General features: G+C 37.7%; 1 protein-coding gene across 1 annotated transcript in view; it reads right to left on the bottom strand.

Annotated features, from left to right (window-relative positions):
• astn1 (astrotactin 1) overlaps nucleotides 1–17386 on the bottom strand; it is a 395016-nt gene that overhangs the window by 207699 nt on the left and 169931 nt on the right. The window contains exons 13-14 of the mRNA XM_062428582.1: nucleotides 8411–8577; nucleotides 1994–2188 (exon numbers count right to left, since the gene is read on the bottom strand). Of these exons, the coding sequence (XP_062284566.1) occupies nucleotides 1994–2188; nucleotides 8411–8577 (362 nt within the window). The remainder of the gene's footprint in view (nucleotides 1–1993; nucleotides 2189–8410; nucleotides 8578–17386) is intronic.

Raw genomic sequence — 17386 nt, 5'->3', positions numbered from 1 at the left:
AGATTCTTGATGATATTAACTTTCCTGCTTGACTGGTCCCTCCCTCCCCTTTCTCTCTGTACTCTCTGTACGACTCCTGTGGTGGATCCCTAAGTGAGTGAGTTGCCTCCAGGCGGCGGATTCCATGCATCGCCCAAATTAAATTCCTCGGCTACAGACGACTTTGCTGACCTTCTGGCTTCCTGAGTTCAGTGGAAATGATTACAATATGCGAGTAGTGATAATTAACCAACCTCAAAGTACTCTCCTATCCAAAGCAAATTCATACAAATCACAAAAGGGGGGGAAAAAAGCATCTCCTTAGACCTGTGTAGCTTAATATCCACCCCCCAGAGTTAATGGGTATGTAAGTATTTTCATCCCCTCAGAGTATTTGCCCTGAGAATAGGAGAAATGCCTCATGTTTTATAGAGGACAATCCCTGACAATGGCAAGGTTTACTATCACTATTATCTTTTTTTACTGGGAGAGAAATGACATTAAAATCTAGAAGAAAATCTTCCCTCCATCATTAAATAACCTTTAAATATATTGATTCAATCTGTGGAGCTTTTACAATCTTTGGGGACGCGTCTACTTCCTGATTATGTACGTATGCACTACAACTGTTTCCATTTTTACCATTGTCTGATTTAAACCGCATTCATACCCGAGAGAGTCGGAAAGGTTTTGACACATGGCACTTAGGTTACTTACACCTCTATCAACAATAACAGTAGTGTTCAAAAGGGGGTTTCAGCACATTAGAATGCACTATATCTGTCTGAATGGGGGTGGAATTAAATATAACAAAGCAGGAATCCCCATGGAAGGCATCTGACTGAATATATTGTTGCTTGGTTACTGACTTTTCAATAAGTGTCTTATTTGCTTATTTTTTTGCCCTGTGGTGATATACAGTTTTTGTAGTTAATCTCCTGATGAATATGGAATGTAGAATGTGCAATTATCTACCGGAAAGAAGTATGGAAATGAATCTGATCAGCATCTCTGCGCTAGAGTAGCCAGAGGTACAGAACCTACTTTTTTTTTTTTTTTTTTTTTTAACAATGCTGCTGTATGGGTTCTGTTTATTTACATCTTTAGCTTTTGGTGGTAACCTTTCAAATTTGTCAGATATGTATATTTTTCTTATAAATATGGCCACACCATGCAGATTTCATTTACACCGAGCTGAGATTCAATCACATTGGAAGCCAGATACCACCTCTGGTTGTGATCCTTAGCCTGTATATAAAGAGTTATAGCATATGGTTGGCACCATCTTTTCCATTTGGAGCCAGGAGCTTCCAAATAGGGAGTGCAAGGTGATGCTTTCACACTCTGGAAATGCACCCTGCTACTTTTGACCCAAGTTAAGACTAGCTTACTGGGAACATCAATTTCTCCACACTCAGCGTAATGTTTTTTACTTTAGCTAAATTGTGGTAACTGGCCAGAAGCTGTTATTAAATAACATTAAAAAGAAATATTGTGACAGTAGTCTGACTAAATGTGAGTCCCAATGACTTTCTAGAGAGAAGTTGACGCTTTTTAAATGGGAGTCATTTGAAGCATCTAGTGGCTGTCAATGGTATTACACTTTAAGGTACTTCTGTTTTGGCTTCAGCCTTAAACCGAGGTATTTGCTGCTTGATGTAATCTTGCTGATTAAATAGCATTCTGCCTACATTAGCATGTCTTTATCCAGATAAGAAAATCAGTTACAGGTTTAATGCCAGGTGTGAACAAGTTTCCTGTCTCATTTTTAACCATTTATCCATATGCAGCTTTAACTTTTGACATGTAATGCAGTGTTTATAAAAACATCTGCCACTTCACAGATCATTTCATCAAAAGCACTTTATAGTATGAGAACTAAAACAGCTCAACCATGGATATCACAACTGTGGGAGCCAAGCGCCCACACCCTGCCAAACTGTTTCCCTGCTGAGATACAAATAGCAGAACAATGTCCCACATGCTTCACTTCACAAACAGCTTGTGTGTTTACCTGAATGTGGCCTTGAGGATCTGTCCAGTGGTACTCTCTTTGGTGTGGTTGTTCCATCCATAGAAAAGGTCTCCAAACACAGTCTGGTTAGCTGGGATGTCCGTTGCTTCCCCGCAGTCTATCCCCTCAGTGCAGGCTTCAGACAGCGGCAGGCACGACCTCCCATCTGGCCCCCGTTTATAGTCCTCAATACACCTAGAGTGAAAAGAGTCATTAAATTGATTAATGATTCATATAGAGCATTCCTCCTCTCCTTCCGTCCTTCCTGAGAACTGTGACATTAGGTTACACATTGCTCCTGTATTGTATGCTAATTGCCTTGTTTTTCTCTTTTTCTTTGCTCCTGCATTTCCCAAACTCATTTCAAAGTAGATCTTTAGGGTAAGAAAATCATTAGTATGCAGAAAATTAAACAAGAGCATTTTTAGGTTCATGTTAATCATATATTTACAGAGCTGGAGCTGGTTAGACAGTAAATCCGAAAAATGCAAAGCTCTAAATTAAGTAGTCAACGATATGACAGGGAGCTACTCTCTCTTGGCAGGTTTAAAATGATTATGGAGGATCACAAAGAAGATGAAAAGGATCAAGACATTTCAATCTTTGAGCTGCATGACCACATTTTTTGGGGGTTTAGCTTCTGATCTGACTGCTTTCTGTAGACTCAGCCCCAAGACACCTTGGTCCTGATGAAGCTATTTAAATATGTAAAACCAGAGATGAATTACAAGAACCACATACTGGACTCAAAGATGGTGCCTATTCAATTGAATGAAAACTGCTTACCAGCTATATGACCCATGAAGGTCTCTAGCTTCCTTTTTGCTTGAGTTGACCTGGCCGTGAGTTCTAGCTTGACCCCTAGATTTTAAAACCACTTTTCTAGGCACAAGTAAAGATTTATGAATGCAAATCCTTCATGTATTAAATATCCATAATTCAAATAGTAATATTTGATGTTATTTGCAGCTTGTCCTGTAAGCAATTTTATAGATATCTGTTTTATAATGGTGGTTTACAGGGAAAATTATTTTTGCTGCAATACCATGAGTGGCCACAAGGGAAAGTTATCAGCAAGCCTGAACAGTGGCGCTACATCACGTTCTCTTAATATATCCATGGTAAACATTCACAAATATACAGTTTTATCTTTTAACCATGCTCAGTAATTTCCTAAAACAGCTGGGCTATCTAGTGTTTACAAAGTGTTACTAAAATGGGAGGAAATGGTGCATTTGTTGGTGACTAGTTTCAGCCTTGGATTGGCTCTCAAAATGAACTCCAGTGCATCTTTTCATCGTAACAAAAAATACATCAGCCCATTCAACAGAGTGGCTTATTGGACATCAATGGAATTCTATGAATAAAGGAATAAAATATCCAGATTTAGACAATCCTTTTTAATAGGATCAATTCACTGTTAGATTTCATCTTTTCATAGAATTTGTTGTCTGTAGTGAAAATACAGAATATCACCAGACTTATCTTTTAATGCTAAGGGTTCAATTCCATTTCTTATGTGATGAATATGTATAATGTAAACATATTTACAACCAGATGTCAATAATATGGATTTGTACGATGTGAGATATCTGCTTCTACATTTTTGTAGCGTTCAAAATATTCAGAACTCAAGACCTCACAACTCAAAAGTGAGAAATCTGCTAAATCAATTCTACTCAACCAGCACAAAATCCTCCATCCCAAAAAGGGAGCTATAATCTAAACAGTGAGAGTCCTCCTAAGACTATTCTCATACTGATGATGTTTTGACATGTGGGTGTCTAATGTACTCTGTGAAATGAATCAAAAGACAGGCGAAGGGGAAATAGAGAAGATGATAAAAATGGGTGGGGGGGGGGTTTAAGAAGAGAAAGATAATCTGTCAGGGATTCACAATGAGAGGAGCTGGATGCCAAACGTAGCAAAGCTAATGCCCGTCTCCAGTGGGAACAGTGGAGGATTAGCCACATCTGCACTGTGGGAAGTGACAACAACAAAATGCTGTTGTTGAGAATTAGGTGATGCAGCAGTTAGTGTTTATGTAAATCTGGTGAGGCACAACGCATCTGCAACATGATGTTTAATGTAAATATGACAGAACAAACAACAGCTTGCTGACTTCAATTAGAAAAACTGATGTTTACAGAACCGGATAATGTTTTCACTATCAGGACGATTTTAAAAAAGAAAGGATTTTTACATTTCTTACATCACTTTTAACTTATATCTACAATTTCAAACATTGCATTAGACTGACTTACATGAGCTCACCAAGCTTCAATAATAAAAGGTGAAACAAAACCAACAGGTAAGTGAGGGAGAGGTCAATGAAGCAAAAATATGTACATGCCTGCTCAGTCCTGAGAGGATCTCGTTATGTATATATGTATATCTCAACAAAGTTATTAAAATGTTAATTGTATTGAATATATGTAATAACTACGACTGACCTAAGACCTACAAAAGGCTTTATATATTGTAGCCAATAACCACAGTGTATGGATTAATTTGAGGATGTGGGTGGATGTCAGCAAACTGAAATCAATGCAGTGGCATCTCACTTGAAATTTCTCACACTGTAGTATATGAAAAAGTTTAACTTTTATCAACCTATTTGTACAGCTTTTGCAAAGATGTCCACAAGATCTCACAGAACCTGCTATAAGTCCAAATGCAGTTAAAAATCTGGCCCGGTCTGCAGATGCTTATAAATATGTTTTCCCCCTGCAAATCTCTAAAAGCACCTATTGGACTGTGTAGTTATTGGCTCTAACAGTATTACCGAACATATTAAACTAAAAACCTTTCCTCGAAAATGAAAAACATGAACATATCTATCTCTATGAAATGCCCATGCTCCCCCAGAAAATGTAAAAGCTTTCCACAATTCGGCATTTACTCTCTTTTATCATTTAATTTGTTTTTGTTTTTTTTGAATGATGCATTTTACATGCTCACAATCAGGACGCTTTTTTATTTGACCTTGAATAGTTAATTTGAAAAAGCAGGAGGCAAAAAAAAACAATCTAATGCTGATCTAATCCTGAATAAGTGAAGGGGAAAAAAAACATCCTCAGTGCTGCATCAATATGAACCTTGTCACAGCCATCTGACCTACATGTATCCATCATCATATAGAAAACTTGAGATTGTGCAGGGCCAAACTAACTTATTACTGATATATTTTGATAAATAACATTTCAGTTGAAATTTTCAGCTGGTCGTCAGTGTGTTCAGGTTTCTGCCCAGAACATTCCAAGTATTCAACGTCTCCCTAAGGATTTCATACTTGTCAAGGCCACTAAAGCAAAGACTGGGGGGGAAGTATTCAGACTGAGAGTTAGATTAAAAGAAGGTGAAAAGAAAATAAACTTTCATTCAGGTGAACTATTTTTTATCAGTCATCACGGGGGGAAACTTCATTCTATTGTAAAGTGGACGACTCAGAAACTATTACCACAGCACATCAGAATCTGTACAGACTCAATAGTCGACAACAAATCCTGGTCTGACAGCATTCTACTTTCTCCTCCACTTCTTTGCAGTTTGTTGCCCACACTGCAGAGTGAGTGACTTACTAAAAATGATCCTTCATGAGGGAGATGTCTGGTATGAAAACACCAGCCGTCCACACCAACCGACATCTACCAAAAACTTTCCTCGAAGATAACATACATGTCAGCTCAAATCAAAAACACTGACCAACCCAACATTTCTTTCTCATTCTATCAACTCCCTCAACCGTGCTTACTCACTAATACTCTGTTGGCCTTGTCCAACCCATCACGGCACTAACACATTGCTTATTTTTGTTCAGCTGGCTAGTTTTGGCTCGGCTCTGACCTAACCAAGCAAATGAATTTCATTGATTTCTGGGGAATTTAGCAAGTGAAAGAATATCTGCTTCCACAGTATGCGCAGCTCTGTATTGAATCACACTCGAGGATGTGAGCGGGGAGTGAATTTGCCTCACACGGGGCACCAGATGCTGGTAAAATTTGATTTAATGGGGTAATTCATGTCACTTGCTGCACTAGCTGGAAGAAGCATTTAAAAGCTTTAGTTATATTAAGTAGCAATGCTTGCAGCGATTAGATACATAATAACTACAAGCATTGATTTTGAACTGCTGCATTTAGAATATTTCATATAGCACCCACACGAATGAAATATTTATATACATGTACATGAAAGGTCCCTAGAAATGTGGAGGGAGACATATTTATATAAGGCAAACTATATTGATTACTAGAGCAAGCACAACTTACTTAATACTTAAAAGATCCTCTAGTGTTCTAGACATTATTAAATCAATGAAACACACATTGATTGAATGTGCAGATTGGTGAGTTAGACTTACACAACTATCACATAGTATAGTATTGTTATGCAGGAAGATCTAAATCACTGTCAACAGCTGTGTGACTGTCAGATTAAAGGAACACTCAGGGCCGGTCCATGGCATAAACGATCTATGCGGTTGTTTAGGGCCACAACCGCTAGGGGGGGCTACATGACTTTCTGTGTTGCCTGCTCCACAAACTGCAGTGTTGGACTTTTACATATAAATGAACGTCCGTTACATTTAAGCCCTTGTCAAATGGGTTCACACAACGTTGATTAAGCCTATCACCAGCAGATACATCTGTGTGTAGTTCACATAAGGAGATTTTAAATCTTGAGAATCTGCTGACTGTCCAGTACGTCTGCAGGTTGAGAAGCTAAATTCCGGTTAGCTGTCTGCTAACTTAAACTGGGATAAAGTAATGTAATTGTGTGGCTCTTTTAGACTGTTCAAATATCATGATATGACAGATGAATGAAGCCCTGGCAGTGAAACGAGTTGTTTCGCGGGGTTACATGATGCTCAAATCAACTTATCCACTGTTTTATAGCCACAACAGTTGTAACCAGAGGTCTATAGGGCTCTGAGTGCAGCGTGTTGCCATGGTTACGTAGACGCATTCTCTGTGACGTATTGGTGTTCATGTTCATTTGTCATTGTCTTTACTTATAGACCTTGTTTTGTACAAGTTGCTTTCTTTTTTAGCCTCTCAAATTTTAATATTTTTGAATATTTTGCACTCTGATATTGATTGTTCCTTGCTGTTCATTTTATCAAAATAGTTTTGGTTTTACTGGTGTTCATTTGTCTTTACTTATAGACCTTGTGATGTGCAGGAGTGTTGCTTTTATCGTGTAAATATGTTGACATTAATATTTATCATTTTTGATACTTTTCTTTTTTTTCTTAACTGCTCATATTTTAATATAGATGTTTTAAAATAAAGTAAGAGATTTACTGTTAATTGATTTGCCTATCTCTAGTTTGTGTGTATGTGTTTATCTTCATCCAGTTATGAGCAGTGTGTGATTTGGTGCTTGTGCTGGAAGTGTTTTGGGGTCACATATAAAATCTTGTTTAGGGCCACCAAAATCCTAGGGCCGGCCCTGGGAACACTTTAATAAATAAGTGGGCAAACATAATGAATACACATGGATACAGGACTACTGCATGATACACCTGAGGAATTAAGAGTCATTGTTGTTACTGTTGACTTCAACTAATTGACTCCAGCTGGCCTCACTAAATACTTTTATAAATATGAAATAATGGTGTGTATAATATGCTGTGAACCTCACAGTGAGTAGATCTTCATATTTTGGACATTTTTGGCTCAACATCGTTATCATCAAAAAGACCACAAGGGAAATATATTTTTGGGAGTATTGATGTTCATCCTTCAAGTAGATAGATATCAGAGACTTGACAAATATATAGCAAGGAGCACTGATGCTGTGATGGACTTTATATTGGGTTTCCTTTAATTTGCCATCCATCAGTATGGTAACACAGCTCCTAATGTATATTTTGGGGTTGTGTATTACCTGACTTTTGTAGGTAACACTTTACTTAAAGTGCCGATATTTAGCTTTTACAAGCAGTATGTAAACAGTTAATGAATAGTTTATAATATAGTACAATGTAGTTGTTAGCAGATATAAGGATATTTAAAAAAATAATTAAATAAAGTATTCATCCAAAAGGGAACACAAAATCCAATAAATGACTATTCTTGCCAATCAAACTGAAAACTGCACTTAATGTTTATTCAAACAAATTATACAAATACTTTGAGTTCAATGGTTGCAGTTTTGGAGACTCCAAAAATTCAAACTGCATCATCAATTTGCCTGTAAAATGTTCTGTAGTCAAAATAAATTTGCTAAAACCAATACTCAATCCTTAAGTATAATACATACAGGGACGGGTATTGCTTTCTCTATCAATGTGCAGACATTCACAGGACTGGACGCCACATGAATGATGACAGGACTTAACATAACATGGTTAGGAAATAAAATAATTATAGTAATTAAAACATATAAGCTAGTGAATCTGTTCTTCCTTACCCACAGAACATCTGGATGTTGTAGAGAGTGGGGTCATCCTCTAGAGGGGCCAGCTGCTGGAGACACAGCTGCTCACATCCTCCATTGAAACCGTCAGAGCAGTCGATGCCGATGTGGTGGTCGTAGCAACCGGTCCCATCCTTCATAGGACTCAACCCTGGAGGGCACTGTAGGAAGAGTAGGTGTTTTTAAAATGACTAATGTTAGCAACTTTGTGTACTGGAGGAACACTTTCTTACAGCTGCCTAAACCAAAAAAAAGTGATAAGCTGCCACATTAACTCTAATCCCAGATGGGACAGGTAAACAGACCTGATAACATCTGTGCCACAGAATTCAAACACTCAGATTTTTGTTCCCATTAGTGCAGCCTGTGTGAACACAGAACTTAGTATGTAAAACTGCACAAGGCGAGATGTTAAATTCTCATATTATCAGCCTAAATAACAAAATGAGACTGCAACAGAGGCACAGGGAATGATCACTGGTGACACAAAGTACACAAGTTAAAAAGAAATGGACAAACAGGAACATCCATGCATGTAATTTCTAACAATGAGGGGAAAGCTGTCAGGTTGCATTAGACTGGGTACAAAGGACATGTTTTCACATTTACACCATCAATCTTCCCTGCTAAAATTGTATTGGCAACTACTGTTTGTATAAGTTACATACTTGACAGGTATTGTAACATTTTTTTTAACACATCAATATGACATCAAGACTCAAGTCGCAGCTCTGGGAAGCTGTTCTTACACACAGTAATGTTTTGAGCTAAATGCTAACCTTACCAAGCTAACAAGCTCATGGCAGCTATGCTAATATTGGTATAATGGAAGTTTAAAGAAACAGAGACTGAAGACAATGACTTAAGTTTTGCAGGTATTTGGTCAAAAACAACAAATTTGAACTCTGACTAGATGATGGTGCTAGAATTTGAATGTATATACCAAAATTCATGACCATTCATCTCATAATTGTAGAGATATGTGACTCAAAACCAAACAATTTCAATCTGCTGGAGGTGCTGGAGAAAAAGGCAGGGGGAGTCACCAAACTTAGTAGGACTCACTTTCAGGCGACCATGCATACATGTATAAAAGGTGTACTGAAAATTATATTTAAGAGGATAGATGAAACACTGGACTTGCCAGTGACGAGTCAAGTCAAGTCAGGGGATCACCAAAGTCACTCAGATTCATCCTTCAGTCACCATGGAGATCTGTATCAAACCTTGTGACAGTCTACCCAACATTTGTCGAGATATTTCACTAAAAAACAGAAATGTCAACCTCATGATGGCACCAAGTGGATTCAATCCTCTGGGGACTATTTGTGTCCAGACTGCCATTACCATTACTGGAGCCACAGAATGAGTGTGACTAACCAAAGCCAAGCAGTCTGTATGACACAAAAACTAACAAATTAATGTCAGATAACTTTAGGAATTGTGTCCTTACTTGCTCATGTGTTGTAGTATTGTGACATCTTAATGCTAGAATAGTGAATTGCTCCCTGACAAATCCTGCCCCTGCTGAACTCATTCAATAATCAGCCACAGTAGGTCAATTCTTCATGACATAATCAATAGCTAGTTTTCACAACAGGACTTTTGAACAGAAGAAAGAGCCTATGCATTAAACTAGTTTGTTTACTATGGCACAGGGAAAGAAGGGAACCAGTGTCATCTACATGCAACCCCCTTTAAACAAGGATACTTGTTTTGGTGAGGGAGATGAAGCAATACTGTGGGTTTAAATTTCATTCCAGAGAGGACTGTCCTCACAGTAGATGACTGAAATGAACCCCTTTCTTTTTAAAATACACAAAACAGGAATGAGTGTCATAGATAAAGTTTGAGAAATTTATTTATTTTAAAAAGCACTAAATGATAAAGTTTTACAGAGCAATGAAAAGCTTCTTAATCGAAACGCTCTGTGTGTTGGAGTGAATATACAAAAGTAGCGTGAGACCTAACTTCACCCCGGTTCCCCTCCTCCACTATCTTGTTCAGTTTTCCCTGAGCAATTTTTTTCCACAGACCTGTCAAGTCACATTCACATCAACTTTTCTATCAACTATTACTTCAAAGGAAACTTTGATAGAGTGCATTTTAACAAGGTATCCTCACCTATAGGGTAGTGACAAGGCAGTTGGTTTCCTCTATGCAGTGAGGTATTATTTATTATTCAGGATACTGTATTCTTTAGAGGGCCCAAGTGACTAATTTGGCTAAAAAGATAAAAAATAAAATAAAATAAAAAAACTTCCCACAACAAACAAAAACCGTAACATGCATGTTGTCAATTCCAGTCTACTTAACATTTTTGTGGACGTATAGTATAATGTATTTAGTTTTTAGCAAATCTAACTAACTGAGAGCTTGACATGAATAATAATAATGTTAATTCATCTTGAATCATTCATACATATGGAGAGCTAGTTGAATCATCTGACTGGCGTCAGCTGCTTCATTCATTTCTTCATGGCCACACATATTAATGCAAGTGTTAACAGTGGCCTTTACAGCTACCCACTTCTCACCATTACTCCGTTGATATGCCAATGCAGTGCTATAAATGGCCCGCTCTTTGACGCAAATGTCTCTAAATGAAAAACTTGTATAAGAAGCCATTACTCTCAAATGACTGGCACAAACTACAGTTTGCCTGCACCTAGCCGGAAATGTTATTCATCCTCGATCATGCATATATACTGTAGAGATTGTAGGTTACTGTGATGGCCACAGCCACACAGGTTAAAATATAACACACTCACTCTCCACTTTAGTTTGATTTTCTACACAGGTTAATTTAATTTGCAGCCAGCCACACCAAACAATTAGGATTACACAATTTGATACTACACAGTTTGTTTGATTTAGAAGTTGTCTATTTACTTTGAGCTTTGAATTGTCAGAGTGCATACATTTAAGCAATGTAGGGTTATGTATATTTTTCTGTTTTATTAATCATTTCTTTCTTTGTCTTTAGTTACCATAGTTGTGGGAGGCCTTTTCCTGGTGGAACAAAAGGTGGGGCTAAGGGTGAAGCGCTCTTAAATCTTGGGCCAAGCTCATCAGGCTGGACCACTTCCTGCTGTGCCATGGGGGGGATTTGGGTTTAATTAGCTTGCTTCGTATTTAGTTGTTGTTGGCGTCCATTTTGTTTTCCCCTTCCCTGTATTATTTGGTTTTCTGTGTTGTTATATTGAGTATAGTTATCTTTTGTTGACCTTTTTTATAGGCTTAGTTAATAAGTTTGCCTTGGTTTTTGTAAAAGATTTCTTTTTTTGGGGTAAATAAAACCCTATTTTTTGAATCTATATTCCTGTCTCCTCATTGCCTTACTGCTTGATCCCTGACAGTTACATTTGGGGATCTTACATCTATGGTACGTACATGTTTTTGAACACAGACTAGAAACCCTTTTCCAACAGTACTGTCCCAAAGCCAAGACTGTGACCCATTATTGGAAATGATGGAAATGCCCTACCAAAATCTAAATGAGTAAATTAAGATGTTTTAACATATTAGATTGGATCTGATCACCAAATAAAGGTGAATGGTCATTTCTCAGACAAAGAAGAAAAGCTGAATGCTTGATTTGTTTCTTGTAAGCCTGACATTACTTTATGATAACATGGATGAAGCAAAAAAATGTTGTGCCACTAAAAAACAAACAAACTGGTGAGATAGCCCAGCTACTGCAGTGTGTGTTATTTTGTGTGATTTAGATGAAGGCAAATGGGAAGATGACCAGAGTGCAGATAAACGCGGAGCAGGTTGAATAAGATATTGTGATAAATAAACAGGCTCGCATTTGGCAGCCCGAGCTGGCAAACAAATCCAAACCACGTAGGCGCAGACAGTAACAGCTGTAAGCTTTTGGCTTAGACATCATCTTGCAAGGTACTGGGGCAAGATGGTAGATATGTTCTTCATTTGGAGGCCCATAGGGGAAATAATATAGACAGTACAAAGAAAGGAAAGGAAGAAATGAGAAGCAAGTGTGCAGGTCGGTGTGGAGATCATGGGATGATAGCTTGGGGTTGGCCTACGAAAGGCTGAGTATGACAACCTAGAATTAAGTCAAACTTGTGCATATGCAGTTATAAAGGAATTTAATATGTGGTTTGAAGAAAAAGAAAAACAAATGATTACTTTTTCCATCACTGTTAAGAGTTTTTGCAGCTTTCTGGCTATGCTACTCTAAAAAACACATAGTGACATACAACATACATTACTGACCGGCTTGTGAATCCTCATTTAGAAAAAGTGGTTTGTAGAACCAGTAAAAAGCATGACACAGTCCAATGCTGGGCTTTCTCAATTTTTGCTAGTTGATAAAGTTAATTCTATAACATTTTGTAGTTGAAGGACCAGACATTTAAAAGTTCATTATTGACTGTGTCTACATCGTTTAAAAAAGAGGACAGTAATGGCCAATACACTGTTGCAGAATCATTTATATACTGTATATGCCACTTGTGACTATTTTAAAACCAATGTGTTACAAGTGTTGACAGAGGATGGATCTATTGTAAAACGTCCTCTGTGTATAGCATCTACCTTATAAGTTACAGTTCCAGACCAGGTATTTGTTGTCGTGCTAGTACAGAATGGGGCCACATGTTGAAAGAGTGGTTGCTGGTCTTGTTCCCTTTGAGAAACTCATATTGATTTTGTCACTCAGCAAGGGGCCATTGTGACAAATGATTTATTACCTGTAATGCAAGGAGCACATGCGACATTGAATCGCCTAACAGATCTGTGGCACAGAGTCTTTAAATCACTGAAACTCAGTGCAATCAATGGATGTGTGGACATGTGGTGCAGGCTGAGAGGAATCTGTATTGATGGGTCACTGCACTGTAGCTTGCCAACCACAGATAGCTCTAGTTATTGACTGCAGTAATAGGCTTCTGACATGCCGGAATAGCGATAACTCTGGGCCATTTTCCAGCTGTCCGTAGTATAATAATCATTAAGAATATGCGCTTGCTGGAGTCTTTGTCTGGGGATTGTTATCACTTGAGATTTCCACAAATCTGGTCTATAATCCTGGGTAAATCATTGATAATCCTCTGTATAAAACCACTCCCAAAGTAAACAGCCTCTAAGTCCTTAAATTTTATCTGATTAAAAACGAGGTTGTTTTGTTTGCAAGGAGTCTGTGGCCAAGAAAGGTGGAATAATTCTAATGACTCAGCATGGCTGGTGTAATAAGAAAATAATCCAGATTAACACTTCTTAAAAGTCCTCAAAGGTTTAGGTACAAGAAAGGTAAACAAAAGGTGTTTCCCAAAATGTTGCTTCTTGGTAATTTATTTCCCACAAAAGAATTGGGAATTTCTGTTATTTTATATCTTGCTGTCTTCCCTAAAATGATATGATTTCCATATGACATTTATGAGAAAAAGGTAATTAGCTCTTACTTGTGATTTAAGATATTTGAAAAGGTTAAGAACCTTGCTAAAAATTTAGATTTAATCCCTCCAGAGAAGTGTGAACTTTAAAATCTTGCCTTCATTGCACAACATTCTACATTTTTTTAGAGTTCAAAAGCTCTGAGGGCTCCATAATGCAGAGAGTTAGACTGTAGCAGTGTATTTTCAGACTGACAAGTTTCTATAATGTTGCTTGCTGCAGGTCAAAGTGTTATGAAGTACATGTCAAAAGGCTTTGAATGATTGTTGTAAAGAACTGTGTTTAGGTGTACAGTTTCAGACACCTGCAAAGACCTTCACATGTCTTAGTTGTGGACTTTTGACTTCTAAATCTTATGTCAGATATTCACATTAAAACCTTTAAGCAATGGACCATGTACTCAAAGGTTATTTTTTATGTTTGCTTCAGTTTCGGTAGCCCTGAAGAGACACAGGTTCAGGACTCATTTAATTATCTCTTACTACAGGATGCAAGAACATATTACTGAAACCCTGTGATGGCATTGATCAGTAAGTCTGAGTTGTGTAAAGCACCACAGCTTAGCAAATTATATCACACTCAGGTATTGTGTGTGGTCTTTTTGCAGCTAACTGGAAAAATGCATATTTCATCTCAAAATAATGAACTGGACACTAGATAATGACCAGCTACTGACACTAACAAAGAGTTCTTTGAAGGCAAAGTAATCGCCATTTATCTTCGACCATTTAATAACTGGACAGTGAGTGAGAGTGCTGTCTGCCCTGCTGTAGAGGAAGCTAGCACTACAAAGCTTGCTCTGAAAAACCCTTGAACCACCATGCCTTTTAATCCTGTTTCTTAATGGAGATAAATTCCTGCAGTGCTTTTGAGGCTTAAGGGAATCAGCACTGTGCCATTGCCAAACAGCAACAAATCCCTGTGAGAGGAGTTGGATAAGCTATGCACTCAAATTAGTCTGATAGGCAGATCAGTCCAGAACTACAATGATTGAGGACTTAAACAGCAAGCTAAGGCATTCACCAGAAAAAAAAGAACAGAAGTATTAATCATTGTTCAAAGGATTCTAATCAAGAAGATACAAAAGGTCTTGATTCATTTAACTGTCTTTATGGAAAATTTTACAAATTACACTTGCTGTTCTTGCTTTGAAATGTGGTTTAGTCCGCTGTCTGTATCCGTCACTTACTGCGAAGCTACCGTCGAAATCAACAAACAATTACAAAAGATACTGATGTATAGTAATCAGTGGTTTGCTGTGACAAATGAACAGGAGCCTGCTATTATTTCAAGAAAATATTTTACATTATACATTTAAAGTTTTTCCCCATGGGTTGATAACTCTCTTTCCAATAATTATTTTTCATGTCTTTGTAGTCTCAACACAATGATTTCAATTAATATTTCAAATAAATTAAAACTGACTTTGACAGTCTAAATGATTCATGGTGCGCCTTTGCATACTGGGATGCAAGTAAGTGAAATCAACAGTTGCTAGCAGTTGGTTGGAGAATGAATCAAGGTTCATCCTGGACTAACAACAGAATACAGATACAATCAATTTGTGTTTGCATTCTCACTCCCAAGACATCTGACCAATACACAGAGTGAATGTTCTCACATGACTTTGAGTGATGATGCATTGCTCATGATGCATTTTGGTTCACTTAAATTGTTCTGTGTGACACAAAACCAAACCAAGGGGAAAACGCAACCCAAAACTGTAGATTCGAAAATGTCCTTAGAGATGCGTTTGGACTGGCTTTAGATTCTCTAAGCCTCTCATCCAAAATGCTTCTTAAAAAATCATCAGAAACCTCTCGACCAGGTCGAGCTGCACTTGACTTTGTCCTTTATGATATACCATGACGTGGATGACAGAGTATTCACAGAAAAACCCTGCCATCCCATATCTGCACAACTGGGAAGTTGTAAAAAATTGTCAGATGCAGATCCCATTTTGCCATTGGGAGTATGGTTTCATATAGTAGTAAGTGCTAGTCTAAGTGCAATTCACACGATCTGACTAGCACTTAGGCTTAAGTATACTCAGACCGTTATCACATAAACATACTTCTAGTTGGGGCATATGGTTGAGTAATGAAAATGTGTGACTTAACTATAAACTAAAGTGATAATAACTAGTGATTATAATAACTATAATGGATGGCGAAGGCTACACTCTGTGATTCTGGGGTTATGCCATGGTTATGTCACCTAACTAACATTGTTGCTTTGGTAGTGACTTGTCAATCACAACATAGTCACGCCCTACAGCATACTCTGATTCTATTTTATGTACTAAATCAAGAGAGAAGTAGGGTCATTTTCGAATAAACTTCGATACAATCAGACTTCTTTTTGGAGCCAGTGGAGTTGCCCCCGATTTCGATAGCCTAGCAAGGCTGGTAATTATAATCTACAGATTAAGAATCTCGAATACAAGCACCAGTGTTTTTCTATAGGGAAAATGTTTTTTTTATCATGCCAGTTTGTTAGATTGTGCAATATAACTATGTATTTCTCCTGGGCGAAACCTATATAACCATGTATATTAACACCATGTAGGATTAAATCTCCCGTTATTGGTCTGTGCATAGCATTAAAAAGCATATTGACTGATGCATCAAATAGAGAACTGGGATAATACATTTGCCAGAAACTTTAAAGGCTTTTCTACACTGTTGAGAGAGAAGCCCAGAGGAGCAATTGTGTCAAGTTTACAGAGAAATGTATCTATTCTGAAGGGGTCTGTTAGAGAAATCACATTTTGTAGCCTAAAACACTATTCCAACATTTCGACTTTCCTTTGATGTTTCTTAATAGCAGAAGTTGCCTTGAGATAATTTTACACAGGCAAGTGTGGTGAGATAAGCAGCTTGGGTCAAAGGCCAGCTTGTCCCAGAGCGGTAGCTCCTCATTCCTGTCTCCTGTGGTTGTGTTGTTGAGTAATTTTGGCGAAGAAAATCTTGGACATTTAGTAACCCTGCTCACCTCCTTCACAGCAAAGTGCAAAGAGCACAACAGGGAGCGTGACTGAGGTCAAATGGCCATGTTGCATTCGAAGACCTTCCTTACTGACTGGAGCCTATACTGCTGTATCACTACATCTGGCACTTTAATGATATAACAATCTGTGCTGAGCTGTAGTCGGCTGCCACCCACAAAATATTCAGGAAGTGGAAGTTATTTATTACACTTTATGGACTTAAAACAAATGTGAGATTTGTAATTTCAGAGAATGTTCTCTTTTCGTGAATTAGGAGTAAAAACCTAATAACTTAAACAGGCCCTTGTTACTGTGAGCAGAATTTCGAACAAAGGAATGCTTTATTAGTTTATTAGCATTATTTATACTCTGTGGCAAGTGTCTGGTTAAGTTTGAGTTGTATTTGAAGTTTTGTGATCCAATGAGGTCGTGTAGGTTTTTTTTCTCTCTGCTGTTTACAGACACTCTTTGGAGGAACCAGACATTTCAGCAGGATTATCTGAGGATCTGAGCTCTCATAGTCAAAGTTAAACAAAGGTTGGGGATTGCTGCTTTATACA

This window comes from Scomber scombrus, chromosome 11 (assembly GCF_963691925.1).
Source record: "Scomber scombrus chromosome 11, fScoSco1.1, whole genome shotgun sequence".
Classification (NCBI taxonomy): Eukaryota; Metazoa; Chordata; class Actinopteri; order Scombriformes; family Scombridae; genus Scomber; species Scomber scombrus.
Note: the sequence above shows the minus strand (reverse complement) of the source record. Positions and strands in the feature narration are given on the sequence as shown.